The sequence below is a fragment of the Colletotrichum godetiae genome (genome assembly GCF_030913485.1).
Source record: "Colletotrichum godetiae strain CBS 193.32 chromosome Unknown BDP55scaffold_7, whole genome shotgun sequence".
In the NCBI taxonomy this organism is placed as follows: domain Eukaryota; kingdom Fungi; phylum Ascomycota; class Sordariomycetes; order Glomerellales; family Glomerellaceae; genus Colletotrichum; species Colletotrichum godetiae.
This window is the reverse complement of record NW_026851255.1, coordinates 736,401-751,810: the sequence shown is the minus strand read 5'-3', so window position 1 is coordinate 751,810 and position 15,410 is coordinate 736,401. Positions and strand designations below refer to the sequence as shown.

The following is a 15,410-nucleotide window of genomic DNA, read 5'->3' as shown; positions in this document are numbered from 1 at the left end:
CGTACTTGTAGCAGCGACAGCCGTATTAAAAGAGTACTAAGACTGGCTTTATCGCTGTACATCAAGAGCAAGCTAGCTAGTACTAGAGACTTGCCGAAGTGGTCTATGCAAATACACTCAAGCATCGGGCTGCGGATCGTGGAAAGTCTCAATTGGGGTCGGTTCATCAGGGAACGGCGAACAGCCCATCTCGTCGGCGAGCTAGTTACAAGTAATTAGCTTTCCAATAAGTTCAGGTTGCTCGTCATAAACAGCAAAGTGTAGAAAATATCTTACTCTCGTTATAACCATGGTGTCTTTCAAAGTTGACGGAACCCCGGTGGACGATCCGCCGTCCAAGGGCCCGCGATCGGCCCCACAATCGGCACCCTCCACGGCCTGGTCTGGCTCCCCTGGTAAAGCCAACATCCTCACCCGCCAATTCTCCGCTCTGCCCCTCATCGCCCTGCTCTACACCGCCGCCGTGCCATTCACGCCAGTTGTATGGGTCCTCAATATTGATGGAAGCTCCCTCTTCGACCGCCTCTTCGCCGGCATCATTATGCTGTCGGTCTGCTATTTCCAATGGCGCATCGCAGGGCTGACGTCACCTCTCGCCGTCTTCCTTCCTGGTCCTAGCAATACGACTATTCGGAACGGAGGCATCGAGACTGGCTCGAGCATGGGATTTGTGTGGCACCCCAGCAATTACTGGCCGTATGTTATTTGCGAGGCGATGGTCTTGGGCGTTGCCGAGTTTGGGGGGAACGAGTTGGTGAGACGGACTATCGTGTGTGGTATCATTGCTGGGCTGTGGCTGGTTGGGTATCATGCGACTCCCGAATCTACAAGACGATGGGCCTATGAGAATGTCAAGGGCTGGCTGTTTTGGATGGTGTTGGATGAGATGATGCGTGTTGGAGGCAGAAGCTACAGCGGGCGTCGCCGGAGATGAAGTGGATAGCTCTAGGTTGAAAATTTGGCACCTTAAGCATCGAATGCATCAGATTTGTCCTCCATATCATCCCTACCATGCTACTTATCTACGAATATCATGAGAAACACATTCAGTGGACGGCTCAAGGTAAGTTCCCTGAGTTGCATGTACCCAAAAAACATACAGATATAGGGGCTCGCTTTCGGTAGCCGGAATTCAAGCGGATGATTACGTCAGCCAGTTGGGTCGCATCCGTGCCGAAATTGGGGACCCACATGTCGGCCTACCCCACCACCTAAATCCGGTTACCCCAACCGGGCCGTGGTGGTTCCTGGATTTTATCTCGTAAAACCCCCACACCCGTTCATCGATTGCAGTTGCGCAACGATCACAGCCTACAGCTAACAACCTTACGGAGTCATTGAGCTTGATCACTCAAACAACCTCGCCGTCTTAGCTTTGGCGTTCAAAGCTTGCGTCTGAGAAATCATCGTACCAGATCGTGAGGCGCAACCGAGCCTTCCGACAGTCACTCGGAAAGAGCACCATGTGGTGACTGATCAGCGCGTCCAAGTGGACATGGACTCTTTCCTGAAGGAGCAGGTGCCATTGCACAAGACCAACAACGAGATTAAGACTTCTTGGCAAACCACAAGTCACTCTTTCTCTCGTCAAGAGCAGAACGATACATCAATGAAGGTCCGCAATGAGATAACGTTGCGGCGGGGGAGGAGCAATCATGAGGTCAGAGACGCAACGTCGGTACTACCTTACCCCAATGACCGCGTCGCGTCTACTGTTCAACTACTTATCTATCAACAGTCTCTCCCGTCGTCTGCTTTCTTGTCTTGCTTTGCTGGCTTCAGTGAGCTTCTGCTGGTGGCTGGTTCGAACGTCACCTGTCAACTTCCGTTCAATCTTGGGCGACATGCAGTTTCGCGATGGCAACAGTGGCCTCCAGGCCGTCCTGGGCGCCACCCTCGGTGCCTTCATCGCCGGCCCAGTCGTGGCGGCGTCGTCCAGCCTGTACACGCCTTTCGCGCCCATTGATCCCCAGGACTGGGTCAACCCGGACAACATGACTTGGGGTGACTTCATCCCGCCGCCAGGCACGAATTGGTCGGACCCGGCGCGCAAGGGCTCCAGCCGCAACTTCAACATCGCCCTCGTCGTCGTCGACTACCCCGATAGACCATTCGTCATCACTCAGCCGGCGCACTCGACCATCTTCAACAACCCGCAACCCGCAGGTGCCGACATTCCTCGGGAGAACGTGCCGACCTTCTATCGTGACCTCCTCAACACGCCGACTGAGCTGAACAATGGCCACACCCTCCATGAGTACTGGATGGAGGATTCAGTGGGCCGTTTCGGAGTCGATCTGACAGCTTTCGGCGCATACCAACTTTCTGGCAACGGCTACCAATACGGAATCGATGGCGGCTTTAACCCCGGCGCCTGTCCCGAGGGGGAGACTTGTGATCTGAACATCCGCACCGATGCGCTTGCTGCCTGGCGCGCCGAGGTCGGAAATGCCACCGCCGATGCTTTTGAGCTTGTTTTCATCCTCTCTGCCGGCCAAGACGAATCCTCCACATGGCAAGAGTTTGGCGAGATGAAGTTCAACAGCCCTGATGACGTGCCAGATGAATTCGGCCCGCCCAAGGAGGCGAGCAGCTCGCAGACTAACTATGCGCGCACGCGTTACGTTCCCTGGACATCCTGGGCGGCGGCGTCGACGCTCTGGCCCAACGCTGGCGGCGGCTCGTCTACTCAGGGCGAGAGCTCTGGCATGGCAGTCTACGCTCACGAGCTGAGCCACTTGCTCGATATCGGCGACAACTACAACAACCCATACGGTCTTCCTCTGCGCAGAGCATACACTGGGCCGTGGTCCATGATGTCGCGTGGCTCGTTCAACGGTCCCGGTGGTCCCCATACGCGCTGGCAGATCCCGGCGTTGCAGGGTGCGTCAATGGGCTCATTGCACACGCTGCGCGACAAGTTTCAGCTCTGGTTGATTGACAAGACTGACATTTTGTGGCTGTCTCGCGAGGGATTGGCAACATCTGGAGTCGCTGTTGCTAACCTGGTTGCTCGATCTGTCGACCCGGGCGATGGATTGATGGGTGTCCGCATCATCATGGACGGCGACCGATCCCCAGCCTGCAACATCACTACTGAAGTGCTCTGCGACGGCGGTAACTGGGACAACTACGACATTGAAGTCGTGGACCGCATGGGTTCGGACTCTTTCCAGCCCGATTCCGGCGTCCTGCTCAGCAAGTCCAAAAACGTCGATAACCAGCCCTTCCAGTGGGTCATTGACGCGAACCCGGAGGATATTGAGCTCATCGACTTCTACCGACCCAACGGCTCCGTGGCGATGATCACCCTCGGCGACTATCGTCAGCTCGCTGATGCGCTCTTCCACGCAGGCACGAACTCGGGCAGCGAGTTCGAGTTCATTGACGTGCCCAACAGCTTGCACTTCTACATCGTCGACCGTCACCGCGATGACGAGGGCATCCTCTCATACACCGTCGCCATTCGCTCCCTGACAGGTGAAGGCGGCGCGAGCACCCACGACGTCTCGCTGGAGAACGGTGCCGTCACGGGTGCCAAGAACGGCACGGCCATCGGCCAGGGTGTTACATGCTCATTCCAGTTGACCAACAGCGGCACCTACGTCGCGGTCGACCCCGACGCGGCCCAGCACCCCGAGGACGTCACTGCCTTCCTGGGTTCAGACGTCTACAGGCTAAGCGCCGAGGTTGAGGGCACTGGCTGGCGTGTGGAGCTGCCCAACGTTCTCGTCACGGCCAAGTTCGGCGAGATCAAGACGGCGTACGTTTCGGTCGGCGCTGCGTCGGACGCGGCGAGCAAGGCGGTGGTGACGCTGAAGGCGACGTCTGAATCTGATCCGTCTGTTGCGGCGACAGCGCAGTGCCAAGTGACTAAATCATGAGGGGTTTACTTGCGCCAGGGAAAACACATATACCGGCATTCTTACCGTTTCGAACATCGTTAATCGAATACTTGCCTATTACGGCGTTTCTGAAGTTTCTCATGCATGATCGAGGCCCGCCAACGTGGGGTTCTGCCGTGACTCGATGCAATGCAGTCCCGCTGCGGGGCCGCTTAGGGCTAATGAACCCGTTCCCACGCCTGAATCTCCATCAAATCATCACGATCAATAGCCCAGATCGTCTAGTTGGTTAGGATGATACGTTGTGGTTCTTCTATACAGCGATCCGTGTTGACGGCGGTTCGAATCCGCCTCTGGGCATTGAAACCTTTTGGCGTTTGGTGATGTCACTTAAGCTGTAATTTTTGAGGTTTTGCTGAAAGACTGAGCAGTTGGGGAGCCGTGGTCGGAGTTGGCGTAAGACCTCATGTGAAATGGAGCCCTATGTGGCTCAAAAAAGTAAGGTATGTCAACGAAGCAAATGCCGTTGCTATCCGTTCCTTAATTGTCCAATTGAGCGATTGATGAGAAGTTGATTGACAAACCGATCAAGTTTTGATAATGACGGCTGTTCAGGCACGTGTAGGTAGATGTCTTGGATATGCATCTTGAGTTGTCCCCAATTACCCCTCACCCCACGAACACCTGCTTCTCGATATAGCAATACTTTGCACTTCAGTTGCCGCGCGATTGATACGTAGTAAACAAGCTTAGTCTTCCAATGTGCATGACGTGCGCATCCCTCGTATTTGCGCCATCTTTGCGCGTGCGCCCCGGGTCCCGGCGCCGGCAACGGGCCCAAACCAGGACTCTCGAACCCTCCGGACGTCATCGCTAACCCGAGAGTATGTCAAGTCAATCTCATCTACCAAGCAAGCAACTAACTTTTGAATCAAAGCTGGGTCTGAGCCTAACTCACCATGCCGCCCACGAGTAGCTTCAGCGAAATACCCACAATAGACCTCTCCCTCGCCAGAGACCCCACAACAGAGGCCGACTTACTCAACGACCTACGCCATGCTCTCATTAACGTCGGCTTTCTGTACATCATCAACCATGGAGTTCCCGAACACACAATTTCCGATGTGGTCGATGCACTGCCAAAGTTGTTCGCGCTTCCGCCAGAAGCAAAAGCCGAGATCGCGCTGGGCAATTCCCCCCACTTCCTGGGCTACAGCGGTGATGGCGCGGAGACGACGGCGGGGAAGAGCGATCGCAGAGAACAGGTTGAGTTTGCTACAGAATTACCCAGTGGCTTAGAAGAGGGTTTGTCGTTGAGAGAACGACTAAGAGGGCCGAATCAGGTGAGAGTTAATGGCTGTCCTTATGCGTATTTCTTGTGGCTAGTCCTCTGATCAGTTGCAGTGGCCGTCTGCTTACCCAGCGCTGCGTCCTATTGTTGATTCGTACATCTCAGAGATGACCAATCTAGGGAACCGCTTCCTTGTCCTGGTAGCCAAAGCCCTTTCCCTCCCGCCAGAGACCTTCCTCCCCTACCTCTCGGACCAACACCGTCTGAAGCTAGTTCACTACCCCGGCCTTCCAGAAGATGAAGCAGCCATCCAAGGCGTAGGCCCGCACAAGGACTCATCTGGATGGTGGACTTTCCTTCTTCAGGCCTCACCGCCACATATCAAGGGCTTACAAGCCCTCAACAAGACAGGCGAATGGATAAACGTACCAGTGCTACCGGGCTCCTTCGTCGTCAACATCGGCCAGGCATTTGAGGTGGTGACGAACGGCGTATGCAAGGCAACAACGCATCGTGTGCTATCTGGTCATCTTGAGAGGTTCAGCGTGCCGTTTTTTCAAGGCGTGAGGAGGGATCTTACCAAGGAAGAGGCAGTTGGGTCTCTTAGGGAGCATTTTGCCAGGCCTGAGATTCGGGGGTTGGTGGCGGAGTCGGAGGAGGGGAGGGAGATTGACTCGGCATTTTTGAAGGGAAAGTATGATACATGGGGGGAGAGTCAGCTGAGGACGAAAATTAGGAGTCATAGGGACGTTGGGAGGAAGTTTTACGCGGATGTTTTTGAGAAGTATGTTAATGATGATTGATGGCTTTTCCCGTCGTGCACCGACAGCAGTATAGCTTGAGCATGATTCGATATCATCAAATGTCATGGTAGCTGCTCATGGTTTATTGAGCGTGCTCATTTGTCACGGCTAGGGGAAGAAAGGGTGGCTTGCGGAAAGGATATCCCGCATGGAGATCGCATTTTTATAAAATGGCCACGTCACCTGAGACCTGTGTGGCTCCGAACCTTGATTACGTTGGAATCCTCTTGCATATTATCGTCTCGTTCTCGTGATAGGCGACAATGCTGTGTTGTGGACTTATGCTCTTTCAAGAACTTTAGATCCTTCCCGGCAAATTGCTGAGTGCCTTGTCTATTGTGTGGTGTGCTCGGAATATTGGCTGTTATCTCTTAAAATGGCATTTCAAGTCCTTAAGGTACAGTTCCTCTGGTCACGATAGTCTCAGTCAAGGCTTGACTGGTCCGAATTCCACGGGCAACGTTACCTGTAAGAGAAGCTTGACAGCTCCGACTCAAGCTGTCTTGTCAGCATCTATGTGAATCCTGAATCGAATAGAGGTTTGACAATCATGATACAATACATTATAGAAGGATGATGGGTGAAAGAATGAGACTTGTTTGTACGCCCACCTTATTTTTGGTTGTATGATCTTTGATTACAAGCGCCGTACTCGGCGCAGTGTAACAGATGCTGTGATCCGTGGGATTGGGGACTTGGGGTGGCCTTGTGATAGGTGCCACTTGCGCGAGCGCCAATTTGGACTAGTTCATGCTGTTTCCCCCATCTTGCCTGCTAGTTTTCTTTGTCTTTGTAGGGGCCACAGCCTCGTACGGGAATGCCGTACGTAGGTACAAGCTTGAACGTGGCCCAACGTATAATTACGGCTGGAAGGAACATATTAAGGTGGTGTTCCTATCAGCTTACGTTGGTGTAGTAGTTCTATGTCAGTGAAGAATAGATTATGAGTAGCGCCAGCACCATCTGAAGTACCTGGACGGCTTCAACGAAAAATCAATTAGTCATGATTTCCGTCCTCTCGTATTGCGCTTTCCCCATAAGCTCAGGGCTTATAGGAGGATACGTTTGAGGAAACTAAACGTTATAGGTTATTAATATTAGGAGGAATCATTAATTAGCCATATATATATCAGACCGATTCATTGAGAGATTGTTCTAGCATCGATCTCTATTATCTGCTAAGTTGGCTCTCGCTGAGGTACCTGGGAATCGGGATAGTGCCAAGTTGGACTATTCCTTAGGCACCCGCGGGTGAACTTCCACAACACAGACCATGCTGTACAACCGCATGGTCGGGAGATCCAAATTTATGGTCTGATATGGAAGAGCGAAATATCGAGTGTGGGTGAGCTGGGAGACGCCACTGATTCGGAAAGAGGATTGCAACCGGATCACATGTTTCTGTCCCAAAAAGGAAATCAGAAGTACTGCTCAAGGCCATCAATAGGTCCAGAGAGAATTAAGTACTTAAAGACAGCGGCCAAGCGCAACGGGTCTGCAGGGCCTAGACAAGAAAACAATAAGAGAGCTCAATGACCAAACTTCAACCAGATATGAGCGAAGAATGAAAGAGCAAACAGGGAGCTAGAGTTAAAATACATGTAGCAGACGTGAGGTAGAAAAGCTGGCAACAAAGTGAAGCCAGCCTCAAAGTTTGCGAACTCTCAAGATTCGATTCTCGGAAGACCAGAAAGTAGTCGGATGCAACATCAGCATCGGCTCATCTTGGCCTGCGATGCCAACAAACTGGAACTTGGTCTAGGCGTGCTCGAGATTGAGACTGGCGACAGGGATGGCGTCTTGCTCCGTATCCGAGCCTGTGTGCCAAGTGAGGTGATCAGTAACTGGATCGAGATCTTCACCGTAACTCGCTCAAGTGATCCTTTTTGGCAGCTTCAAGGCTGTGTCTGGCGTTAAGTATATATCAGGTGTTGACTAATGTTGAGATGTCTGTGAGACTTTGCAGGTCATGATGTGGCCGTCGACCTGCTTGAAAAACCGGGAAGTAAGATGTCAGCATGCGGCGGATGTGGTATCTGGCACGGAGCTGAAAAGTATAAAAGATCACCCGAATCCCCCCTATCTGTGTTCTTCTAGCTATATCTCTACATCAACTTCATCATTCTCAACCATACAACAATCAACTGACATCAAACACTCAACTAACCATCCTCACAATGAAGACCTATCTCATCTCCTCGTTCTACGCCGCCGTCGCGATCTCTTCGGTAAGCCTGTTTCTCTTCGCAGGATGAGTGACTAAAGTTTAGTTTAGTTCTAACACAACTCCAGGTCATGGCTGTACCATCTGGCCCTGCGGACTCCATCCGGACCCGCGAAATTTTCGCCCCTGAGTGGGAGGTCCAAGTTACTCCCGGCGGTAACAAAGTCATTCTCAATGGAACGGTCCAACAAGTTCACGCGCAGCTGCTTGAGCTCAACCCCAACTGGGACAACGACTTCAAGGACGATCGTACTCAAAAGCGTGAGACACGTGAGAATGAGTGGCAGACTGCTTCCAACGACCTCGACAAGCGTACCGACTTCTCTGGCGCCGGGTACAACTGTGGTGGGCGATGGGGTACTATCAATCAAGGGGCCCTCATAGAAGGCATCAGGTATCTGAGGAGTCGTGTGGGTGCCCCACGCGCAGCTCCTGGGCCCAGAACATGCTACAAAGTCAGCTGCTCCTGGAACACTGCTATCTACTGGTGTAACGATGTGAGTAGCGCTTCTCTGGATCTAAACCCTGAATCAACTTCTCATCCTGAATGTGTAGTCCAAACAGTCTAAAACTCTTGAATCTTCGGGAAGCATCGCCGACGGTGCTCAGTTCGTCTACGACAAATGCAAAACCCGCAAAGAGGGTGGGCAGGTATTCCACAAGACCAACTGGAACGTAATCGTTCAGGCAGATCGCTGCTAGACTTCGAATTTAACAGCCAGAACGATCTGATGTAATTGTCAATAGTCTCAGTGACATCGATAATGACGTTGGAATAGTGGCTGACCCTGCAGCGTTCCGAGGGCGGGGCGGGGCGGGGGGGGGGGCAGAAAGGGTGATGTTTGTTGGGCTTGACTACCAAGTTCTTACTTGATAGTAACTCTCACAATTCTCACAATCTGTAGCGGTCAGTTGTCATAGACTTGGCCGCAATCACATTCCTTACAAAGAGTCCAGAGCCTTGTAGTTATTGCTAGTAACTACCAGCTTACTGACCAAAACCGTGCAGGATGACTCCGTGTAAACAATCTGAACACGTGGTAGAATATCACAAATTCAATTGATATGTGCATTGGACTAGAATAGTCACTTCACTGGTCGGGCCGTGTGTGAGAACAGCTCTTTTGAATCCTGAGGAAGTCAGTTTCGTCTACGATCTCTAGCTGTGGCTCAATCTTAGAGGGGCATAGAAAAGTTTCTGGGATGCTTCTTTCTACCTTGTTCAAGACTTCTTTATCTACCATACCCAATATACCTTCGGTCACAAAGTGCGGGTCCACTCAATATGGACAGAATTGACTACAACCCATATCTTGTAATACCTTCACCTTCAGTCGTAATACTTGGCTTTCACGCCTCTCACAATCTCCTGCTCAGAGACCTCGCTTCTAGCTTGGTTGCGATTGACTCCGGCCCTTACCCGGGCCTTCACCCATTCACCGGCTGTAAGTCCAGTCAAAGCCGCGTTCTCGTTCTCGTTGTAGCCAAGTCTTTTTAGAACCTTGCTCTGGACTGGTCTCAGCTCAAGACTGTCTTCAGGCCGTACGAAGTAAAGTACACCTAGGCGATCAATGCCCGCCTGATCTGGGGGAGGGGCAACGACGCGATGAATGCTGCTCTTCAGGAACCCATTGCTGAGAAACTCCAGCGCATCGGCCACATTTACAGTGATGCTACCGTCATATGGTTTGACCCTGAAATATTGTCAATACCACTATCACAGGAGCCAGCATTGTTGTACTTCTCCACGCACCATTTCCAATTACCATCTATACCTCGCACCTGGAGAGCTGCGACAGGTTGCCTGAAAAGAAGAGTTAAACTTCCGAAGTCAGTGTGACCTTTGACCCAAACGTTATCCAGTCTCTCGTTGGTATGCGCATCTCGCGCGTGGTACTTCATGTATCTTAAGTGACAGTCCGACAAAGCCTCGTCGTAGCGATGTCGGGCGGCGAAATGGTCTTCTGGTAGCTCTAGCACAATAGCAAAAAGTGTAAGGAGCTTTTGCACAATATTGTTATGAATGTGACGTGCGAAATGCTCAATGCCTGCTCTGTTTTCGTTGATTACCTCGGGCTGTGGACGCTCGTAGGCAGGAATGAATTTTGGGATGTTGAAGATCTCAGTGTTGTCAAAAACGCCAGGACGGATTTCCTGGGTAGATAAATTGAGCATGTCTCACACAATGATGTTAGAAATACTCACCCTCAAGCCAAAAGGTTTGTAGCCATTGTAGCCACCGTTTTCCAGGTCGGCACGGTACTTGAGCTTTTCATCGGTGGGCAGCTCGAAGACAGACTTCCCAATCGCGAATTGACGGTCTACATCTTCTTGACTCAAGCCGAAGTTGACAATATAGAAGAAACCAATGTTCTGAATGGCATCAAATAGCTGTTTCGCGAGTGCTTCTTTACCCCCTGGCTGGTCAAACTTAGAAAGATCAAGTGTAACCAAATCTGCCCACTCAACTGCGGATGTGATACCCAATAAGCTTCAACTACATGTAAAACATTAACAACTTGTATGCTCACGTTCGTATTTGGTCTCTGGAACTTGCTCGTATACGGGAAGATTCTTATGCTCATGATTGTGGGGCACTAGAATTGTTTGCACAGTCGTAGCCATTGCTGAAGTTGGACCTGGAGGGACCTACTGGCGTTGATGCTGACGGTCTACCACCTGGACTCTTACAAGTCCGCAACTCCACATCTTGGTGGGACATTTACCATCTTATGCGTTGTCAACGACTCGTCTCCGCACTCGGCATCTCTGATGGAGTTGGTGTGACATGGCTGCATCTCGCCATCGCGGGGTATGATTGCGAATGCAGGGGTCTTCGACGGACTTCGTCCGCTCCGAGAATACATATCGCTCATCAGAGGAAAGCCATAATCCTATGGCAAGGGCCGTAGTCCTAGCAACTCTTTTAACCCCCACGAAAGGATTCACGGCAAGACAAGCAATGGTAAAGACATGGATTTATCACAGAAGCCTCTTCTGGGGGCCTCAAATGCCGTTGCCAGACTTGGCTTGGCACCCTGGATATAATCCATGTCCAACCAATAATGGCATATTATGCCCCCGTTATCTTCATTGTTCGCGATTCTTAAGAGAATGACATGATCAGGAGATGTATGGACGTTTGGCTTATTTCCGTCAGACCTAGTAGTTTTGACAAACAGTGAATCAATCTTGACCCCACCCTCAAAAGTCCAATGCCTCACACTTACTTCAATGCCTCTGCGTCTTTAGAGTGTAATTTCTGTTGAACTTTCAAGAGATCGTGCAGTTTCCTGTCATCTTACAATGGCCGACACGAAGGACGTTTCAACTAGGACGAGAAACCTGCCTGAGGGCGATGGAGCCGTCAAAGACGGCCTGACGTTTGCTCGGCGCGGCGAGCAGATCGACGAAACAACGAGCGGAGATGTTTCTGGCTTTGATGCCGAGAGAATGAGAGCTAGGTCTCTACTCACAGCCGATGAAGAGAAAAAGCTCATGCGACGTGTCGATCTGAGGATCATGACAATTTGCTCCTTACTTTTTCTGATGAAGAATATCGACTCCGACAATATTTCAAATGCAAGAATCATGAATAAGGGAACACCAAGAAACATCATGACGCAGCTGAATATGACTTCTGATGAATACAACCTCTTGACGGTCTTATACTATGTAATAGCCGCTCATAATCTACAAACTCTCCAGCTAACTGGCCCAGGTGCCCTACATTGTCCTAGAAGCGCCGTCGAATCTTTTGCTAAAGCGACTCAGACCGAGTGCTTGGCAATCGAGGATCATGATTTCTTGGGGTATTGCGCTTCTCTGTCACGTTCCCGTCACAAACAAAGGCGGCATCTATGCGACTAGATTTATCCTCGGTGCAGTAAGTCGTTTTGATGGATCTAATTTAGGTGAAAGGATATTCTAAAGTTGGGTAGTTCGAAGCAGGCATGTTTCCAGGTGTAATCCTCCAGATGACGTACTGGTAAGATTGCTCAAGCATCTACGCCAATCGACCGTTTGAATGACATTTTAATAGGTACAGACCGGATGAAATGTCGATTCGGCTGCTTTACTTCTGTGAGTACCTCCCTAGCCCCGTGTAGTTGCTAAGCAAGGTCTGACAAGTGTGGCAGATGTACTCGGGAATCTCTCTGGGATATTCAGTGGTATTCTCGCATTTGCATTCGATACAGTTTCTGGATCAAGAGGATTGTCAGGCTGGCAGTGGTAAGTCATGACGGAGTCTTTCGAGCTCTTTTGCTTGATGAATGCTGACGACGGAATCACATAGGCTATTCCTTGTGGAAGGGCTCGTAACCCTCGTTCTAGGCACAGCGGTCTATTTTCTACTGCCCGATTGTACGGTTGAATCCCTCTGAACTAGGTTCCAGATGTCTGTAATTCTAACGCTCCCTTTTTTTAGTCCCCCCCACGGCGAAGTGGTTGACCGAGAAGGAGAAGGCTTTCATCCAAGCTCGCCTTCCGCCCAATGCCCCGAGAGCTGAGGAGATGAACTTCAACTTTAGTGAAATTGTGGACTCGCTGAAAGATCGACGTTTGTGGCTCTTCACTCTCATCTGGGCTACCTTCACTGTCGGTACATCTGGTGTCCGTTTCTATCAACCAACGGTCATCGCCAATCTCGGATTTACAACGATAGCCCGAGCTCAGCTACTCAATCTGCCGATCTCGCTCTTGTCCATCTTTGTCATCGGAGTAACGGGCTTTTTCGCCGACAAGGGAACAATACCGCGACCCCTCTACCCCTTAGGTGTCTTTGCTGTCGTAATTGCGTGTTACGGAGTGTTGGTCGCCTACCCCTCCAACGGTGCTGTCTATGCAGCAACGCTCGTCGGCAACGCTTTTACGTCTGCCTTCTTTCCTCTCATGTGGCCTTGGCGCGTGCAGACAACCTCGCGAGCTACAGGTTCAGCCTTCAGCATTGGCTTTGTCAACAGCTACGGTCAAATTGGAGGTGCTATCGGTCCTCAGATCTTTAGATCCAAGTACGCACCGCGTTACCAGACAAGCTTTGCGGCAGCCATGGCTTTAGTTGTATGCTGTGCCATTGTCACGCTGATTACATGGTGGGTTACGAGGAAGACTGAGTCCGATACCCGTCGTCTGAAAAGAGCTAGAGTTCGTGCTCAGAGGGACGGCCTGGCTGTGTTGGATGATGTCGTTGACCAAGATCTGAACAAAAAGCGATCCTCCGACGAAGAAAGCGCCTAGTTTAGGGACTTTACTGTTGAAACATCTAAAGTTGTGGGGAGATGGCTTTCGCGATTCTTTTGTAGTAATGATAGCATTGCAGTAACCAGGACACTCACTCCTTTGACAGCCGTAGTTCGCCTTCTTCAATGCTGCCGCCACCGATCATCGAGTTAACGTTGCGCCTCCGCGTCTTTCACCTGCTCCAATTGTGTACATTTGCGATTACATGACTACTCATACACATTGAAATCCCACTTAAGCTTTCTGGACCTCCCGTGATGAAGTCGGCCATTCGGAAACGTTTGTTTTCTGCCAGCTCTATCGTACCATGCAGCATCGTCATACTGGAGACTGGTTCAATATGGACGATGTTGACTCAAGAGACAAGTGCCGAGCCTTTGGTGCGCTAGCCCTCTTAGGGGACGGGATCATTTCGGTGGTTGACCCAGACCGTTCATCGGACCGAGATCTGCGTGACATAGTTTTGATCTTCGAAGAGGTGCATCTCCAGAGTTGGCTTGCGCTGGGCATACAAGCGACGAAGACACCGACATCGAGTTCTGCAAGTGACCAGACGTAAACCCACAAAGCCTCAGCTGAAATTCGATTATTACATTAGACTAGGCCTGTCTGAGGGAGAAAAGATTGGAAAGAAAGAAACTTACAAGTGATGTTGTTGGCTGTCGCAAAGTGAACCAAAACTTGAATCCTCAAAGCACTGACAGCAGTGAGGCTAATGCATCAACTTATTAGCAGTCTGCAAGCCATATTTATACGAGAAAACTTACAATAAACCGACAGAGAACATCATGATTACTCCTATCTTCTTCTTCAACCCGAGGTTCAGTTTGTAAAGCTGCGTGAGTGGTAGGATCAACATCCAAATATCCAAGAGAATGTTGAAGCCAACGTGGGTTAGAACGAGCTTGTTGAAGTCCATACACACGCCTGCTTGTTCTCCGTCCCATCCAAGCCAGTATTTGTTAAGCGGACGACATTGAGTGAACGTCAAAATGAGATACAAGAATAACAACAAGGCATTGAAGCCCTGCGTGGCCCATAAGACTCGGCGGAAGCAGGGAGATGGAAAGATACGAAGGTAGAAGAACAAGATGGATGCCTTGATTGTACTCAAACCAGTGATGTAGAATATCTGGGTGTTGAAAAGAATCTGACCAATAGTCAGCTTAAGGGACTCGTTCTACAGACATCGCCTGGCTACCGAAGATTCGATGGTTGTCTCTTGTGCCGCGTGCGAAATGTTGCTCAAATCTTACCTTGAGAAACTCAGTGATTTTGTAAGGTTGGAGAGTCCAGATGTCCCTTCCAAGGCCAATGGCTAGTACTGCAACCAGTGTGAGCCGATTTAAGTTTGGAGGCATTTATGTGTACTCACGTCGGTATACAATAGGTACCAAAGCCGTCGCGCATGCCTGGTTGAAGATCAGAATCTACATAACATTTGAAAGCTCAGAGTCGGACTGACGAAACCAACGAAGACGCAAATATCATCAGCGCCCCAAGGCGATGGATTAACAAACTTGTTCACAATCCGTATGCACATGAAGATGACTGGTAGAATGAACAGAGTGCCTGTGAGAAATCGGGGTATGGCTGTGTTGTCGGTCACTGGAAAGCCGCAGTTTGCCCAGGTCATATTTGCTACGACTTTAGCACTGTTAGAACCCGATGATACTTGTAAAGCAGTCTGATTTCCTACTCACTGAGACCTTCTTTGACTGTGCATCCACTCTTAACACAGGCCCCGACATCGTCGCTGAAGACCGGATCCGCGCAAAGACATGTTTGGTTCAGCCCGGTGCATGGTGAATGAGGAAGTGCATCAACTATGCAGGTGAGCTACATCTGTTAGTTCCGGCCATGATTCTGAGGGGATCTGAAAGTTCATACTGCGCAAGGAGGATAATCGGAGATGCTAGGAATGGCACCAGCTGCGATTGTGATGCTGCATAACAGGACAGCGAATAGGTTTAGCGTCCTCATCTTTGCTCAAAATATAATGATAA

General features: G+C 50.6%; 7 protein-coding genes and 1 non-coding gene across 8 annotated transcripts; 6 read left to right on the top strand and 2 right to left on the bottom strand.

The window, feature by feature from the left end:
• Nucleotides 1–175: 175 nt before the first annotated feature.
• On the top strand, nt 176–1,056 carry BDP55DRAFT_651967 (uncharacterized protein). The gene is made up of 2 exons (XM_060574089.1): nt 176–201; nt 277–1,056. Exon 2 carries the CDS (start codon nt 290–292, stop codon nt 932–934), a length of 645 nt encoding a protein of 214 aa, XP_060433594.1. The 5' UTR covers nt 176–201; nt 277–289; the 3' UTR covers nt 935–1,056.
• Nucleotides 1,057–1,275: 219 nt separating this feature from the next.
• BDP55DRAFT_651964 (M6 family metalloprotease) lies at nt 1,276–4,205 on the top strand. Its single transcript, XM_060574088.1, has one exon. The coding sequence runs from the start codon at nt 1,656–1,658 to the stop codon at nt 3,882–3,884; it is 2,229 nt and encodes a 742-aa protein (XP_060433593.1). The 5' UTR covers nt 1,276–1,655; the 3' UTR covers nt 3,885–4,205.
• On the top strand, nt 4,116–4,205 carry BDP55DRAFT_t82. Its single transcript has one exon. It is a non-coding gene; the product is annotated as a tRNA-His (tRNA).
• A 113-nt stretch (nt 4,206–4,318) lies between these two features.
• Nucleotides 4,319–6,329, top strand: BDP55DRAFT_382619 (2OG-Fe(II) oxygenase superfamily protein). Its single transcript, XM_060567171.1, has 3 exons — nt 4,319–4,729; nt 4,783–5,188; nt 5,250–6,329. The coding sequence occupies exons 2-3, from the start codon at nt 4,805–4,807 to the stop codon at nt 5,937–5,939; spliced, it is 1,074 nt and encodes a 357-aa protein (XP_060433592.1). The 5' UTR covers nt 4,319–4,729; nt 4,783–4,804; the 3' UTR covers nt 5,940–6,329.
• A 1,905-nt stretch (nt 6,330–8,234) lies between these two features.
• BDP55DRAFT_691327 (uncharacterized protein) lies at nt 8,235–8,865 on the top strand (the record flags this gene model as incomplete). The annotated part of the gene is made up of 2 exons (XM_060576959.1): nt 8,235–8,660; nt 8,719–8,865. The coding sequence occupies 2 exons, from the start codon at nt 8,235–8,237 to the stop codon at nt 8,863–8,865; spliced, it is 573 nt and encodes a 190-aa protein (XP_060433591.1).
• A 628-nt stretch (nt 8,866–9,493) lies between these two features.
• BDP55DRAFT_712280 (uncharacterized protein) lies at nt 9,494–10,807 on the bottom strand (the record flags this gene model as incomplete). Its single annotated transcript, XM_060578203.1, has 4 exons — nt 10,695–10,807; nt 10,369–10,631; nt 9,917–10,317; nt 9,494–9,857 (listed from the first exon to the last, which is right to left on the bottom strand). Exons 1-4 carry the CDS (start codon nt 10,786–10,788, stop codon nt 9,494–9,496), a joined length of 1,122 nt encoding a protein of 373 aa, XP_060433590.1. The 5' UTR covers nt 10,789–10,807.
• A 662-nt stretch (nt 10,808–11,469) lies between these two features.
• BDP55DRAFT_757977 (putative pantothenate transporter) lies at nt 11,470–13,441 on the top strand (the record flags this gene model as incomplete). Its single annotated transcript, XM_060580793.1, has 8 exons — nt 11,470–11,529; nt 11,569–11,838; nt 11,885–12,049; nt 12,085–12,118; nt 12,206–12,250; nt 12,273–12,396; nt 12,461–12,528; nt 12,593–13,441. 8 exons carry the CDS (start codon nt 11,470–11,472, stop codon nt 13,399–13,401), a joined length of 1,575 nt encoding a protein of 524 aa, XP_060433589.1. The 3' UTR covers nt 13,402–13,441.
• A 726-nt stretch (nt 13,442–14,167) lies between these two features.
• On the bottom strand, nt 14,168–15,387 carry BDP55DRAFT_691324 (uncharacterized protein; the record flags this gene model as incomplete). The annotated part of the gene is made up of 5 exons (XM_060576958.1): nt 14,168–14,554; nt 14,661–14,728; nt 14,866–15,051; nt 15,108–15,243; nt 15,295–15,387. 5 exons carry the CDS (start codon nt 15,385–15,387, stop codon nt 14,168–14,170), a joined length of 870 nt encoding a protein of 289 aa, XP_060433588.1.
• Between the last annotated feature and the right edge of the window lie 23 nt (nt 15,388–15,410).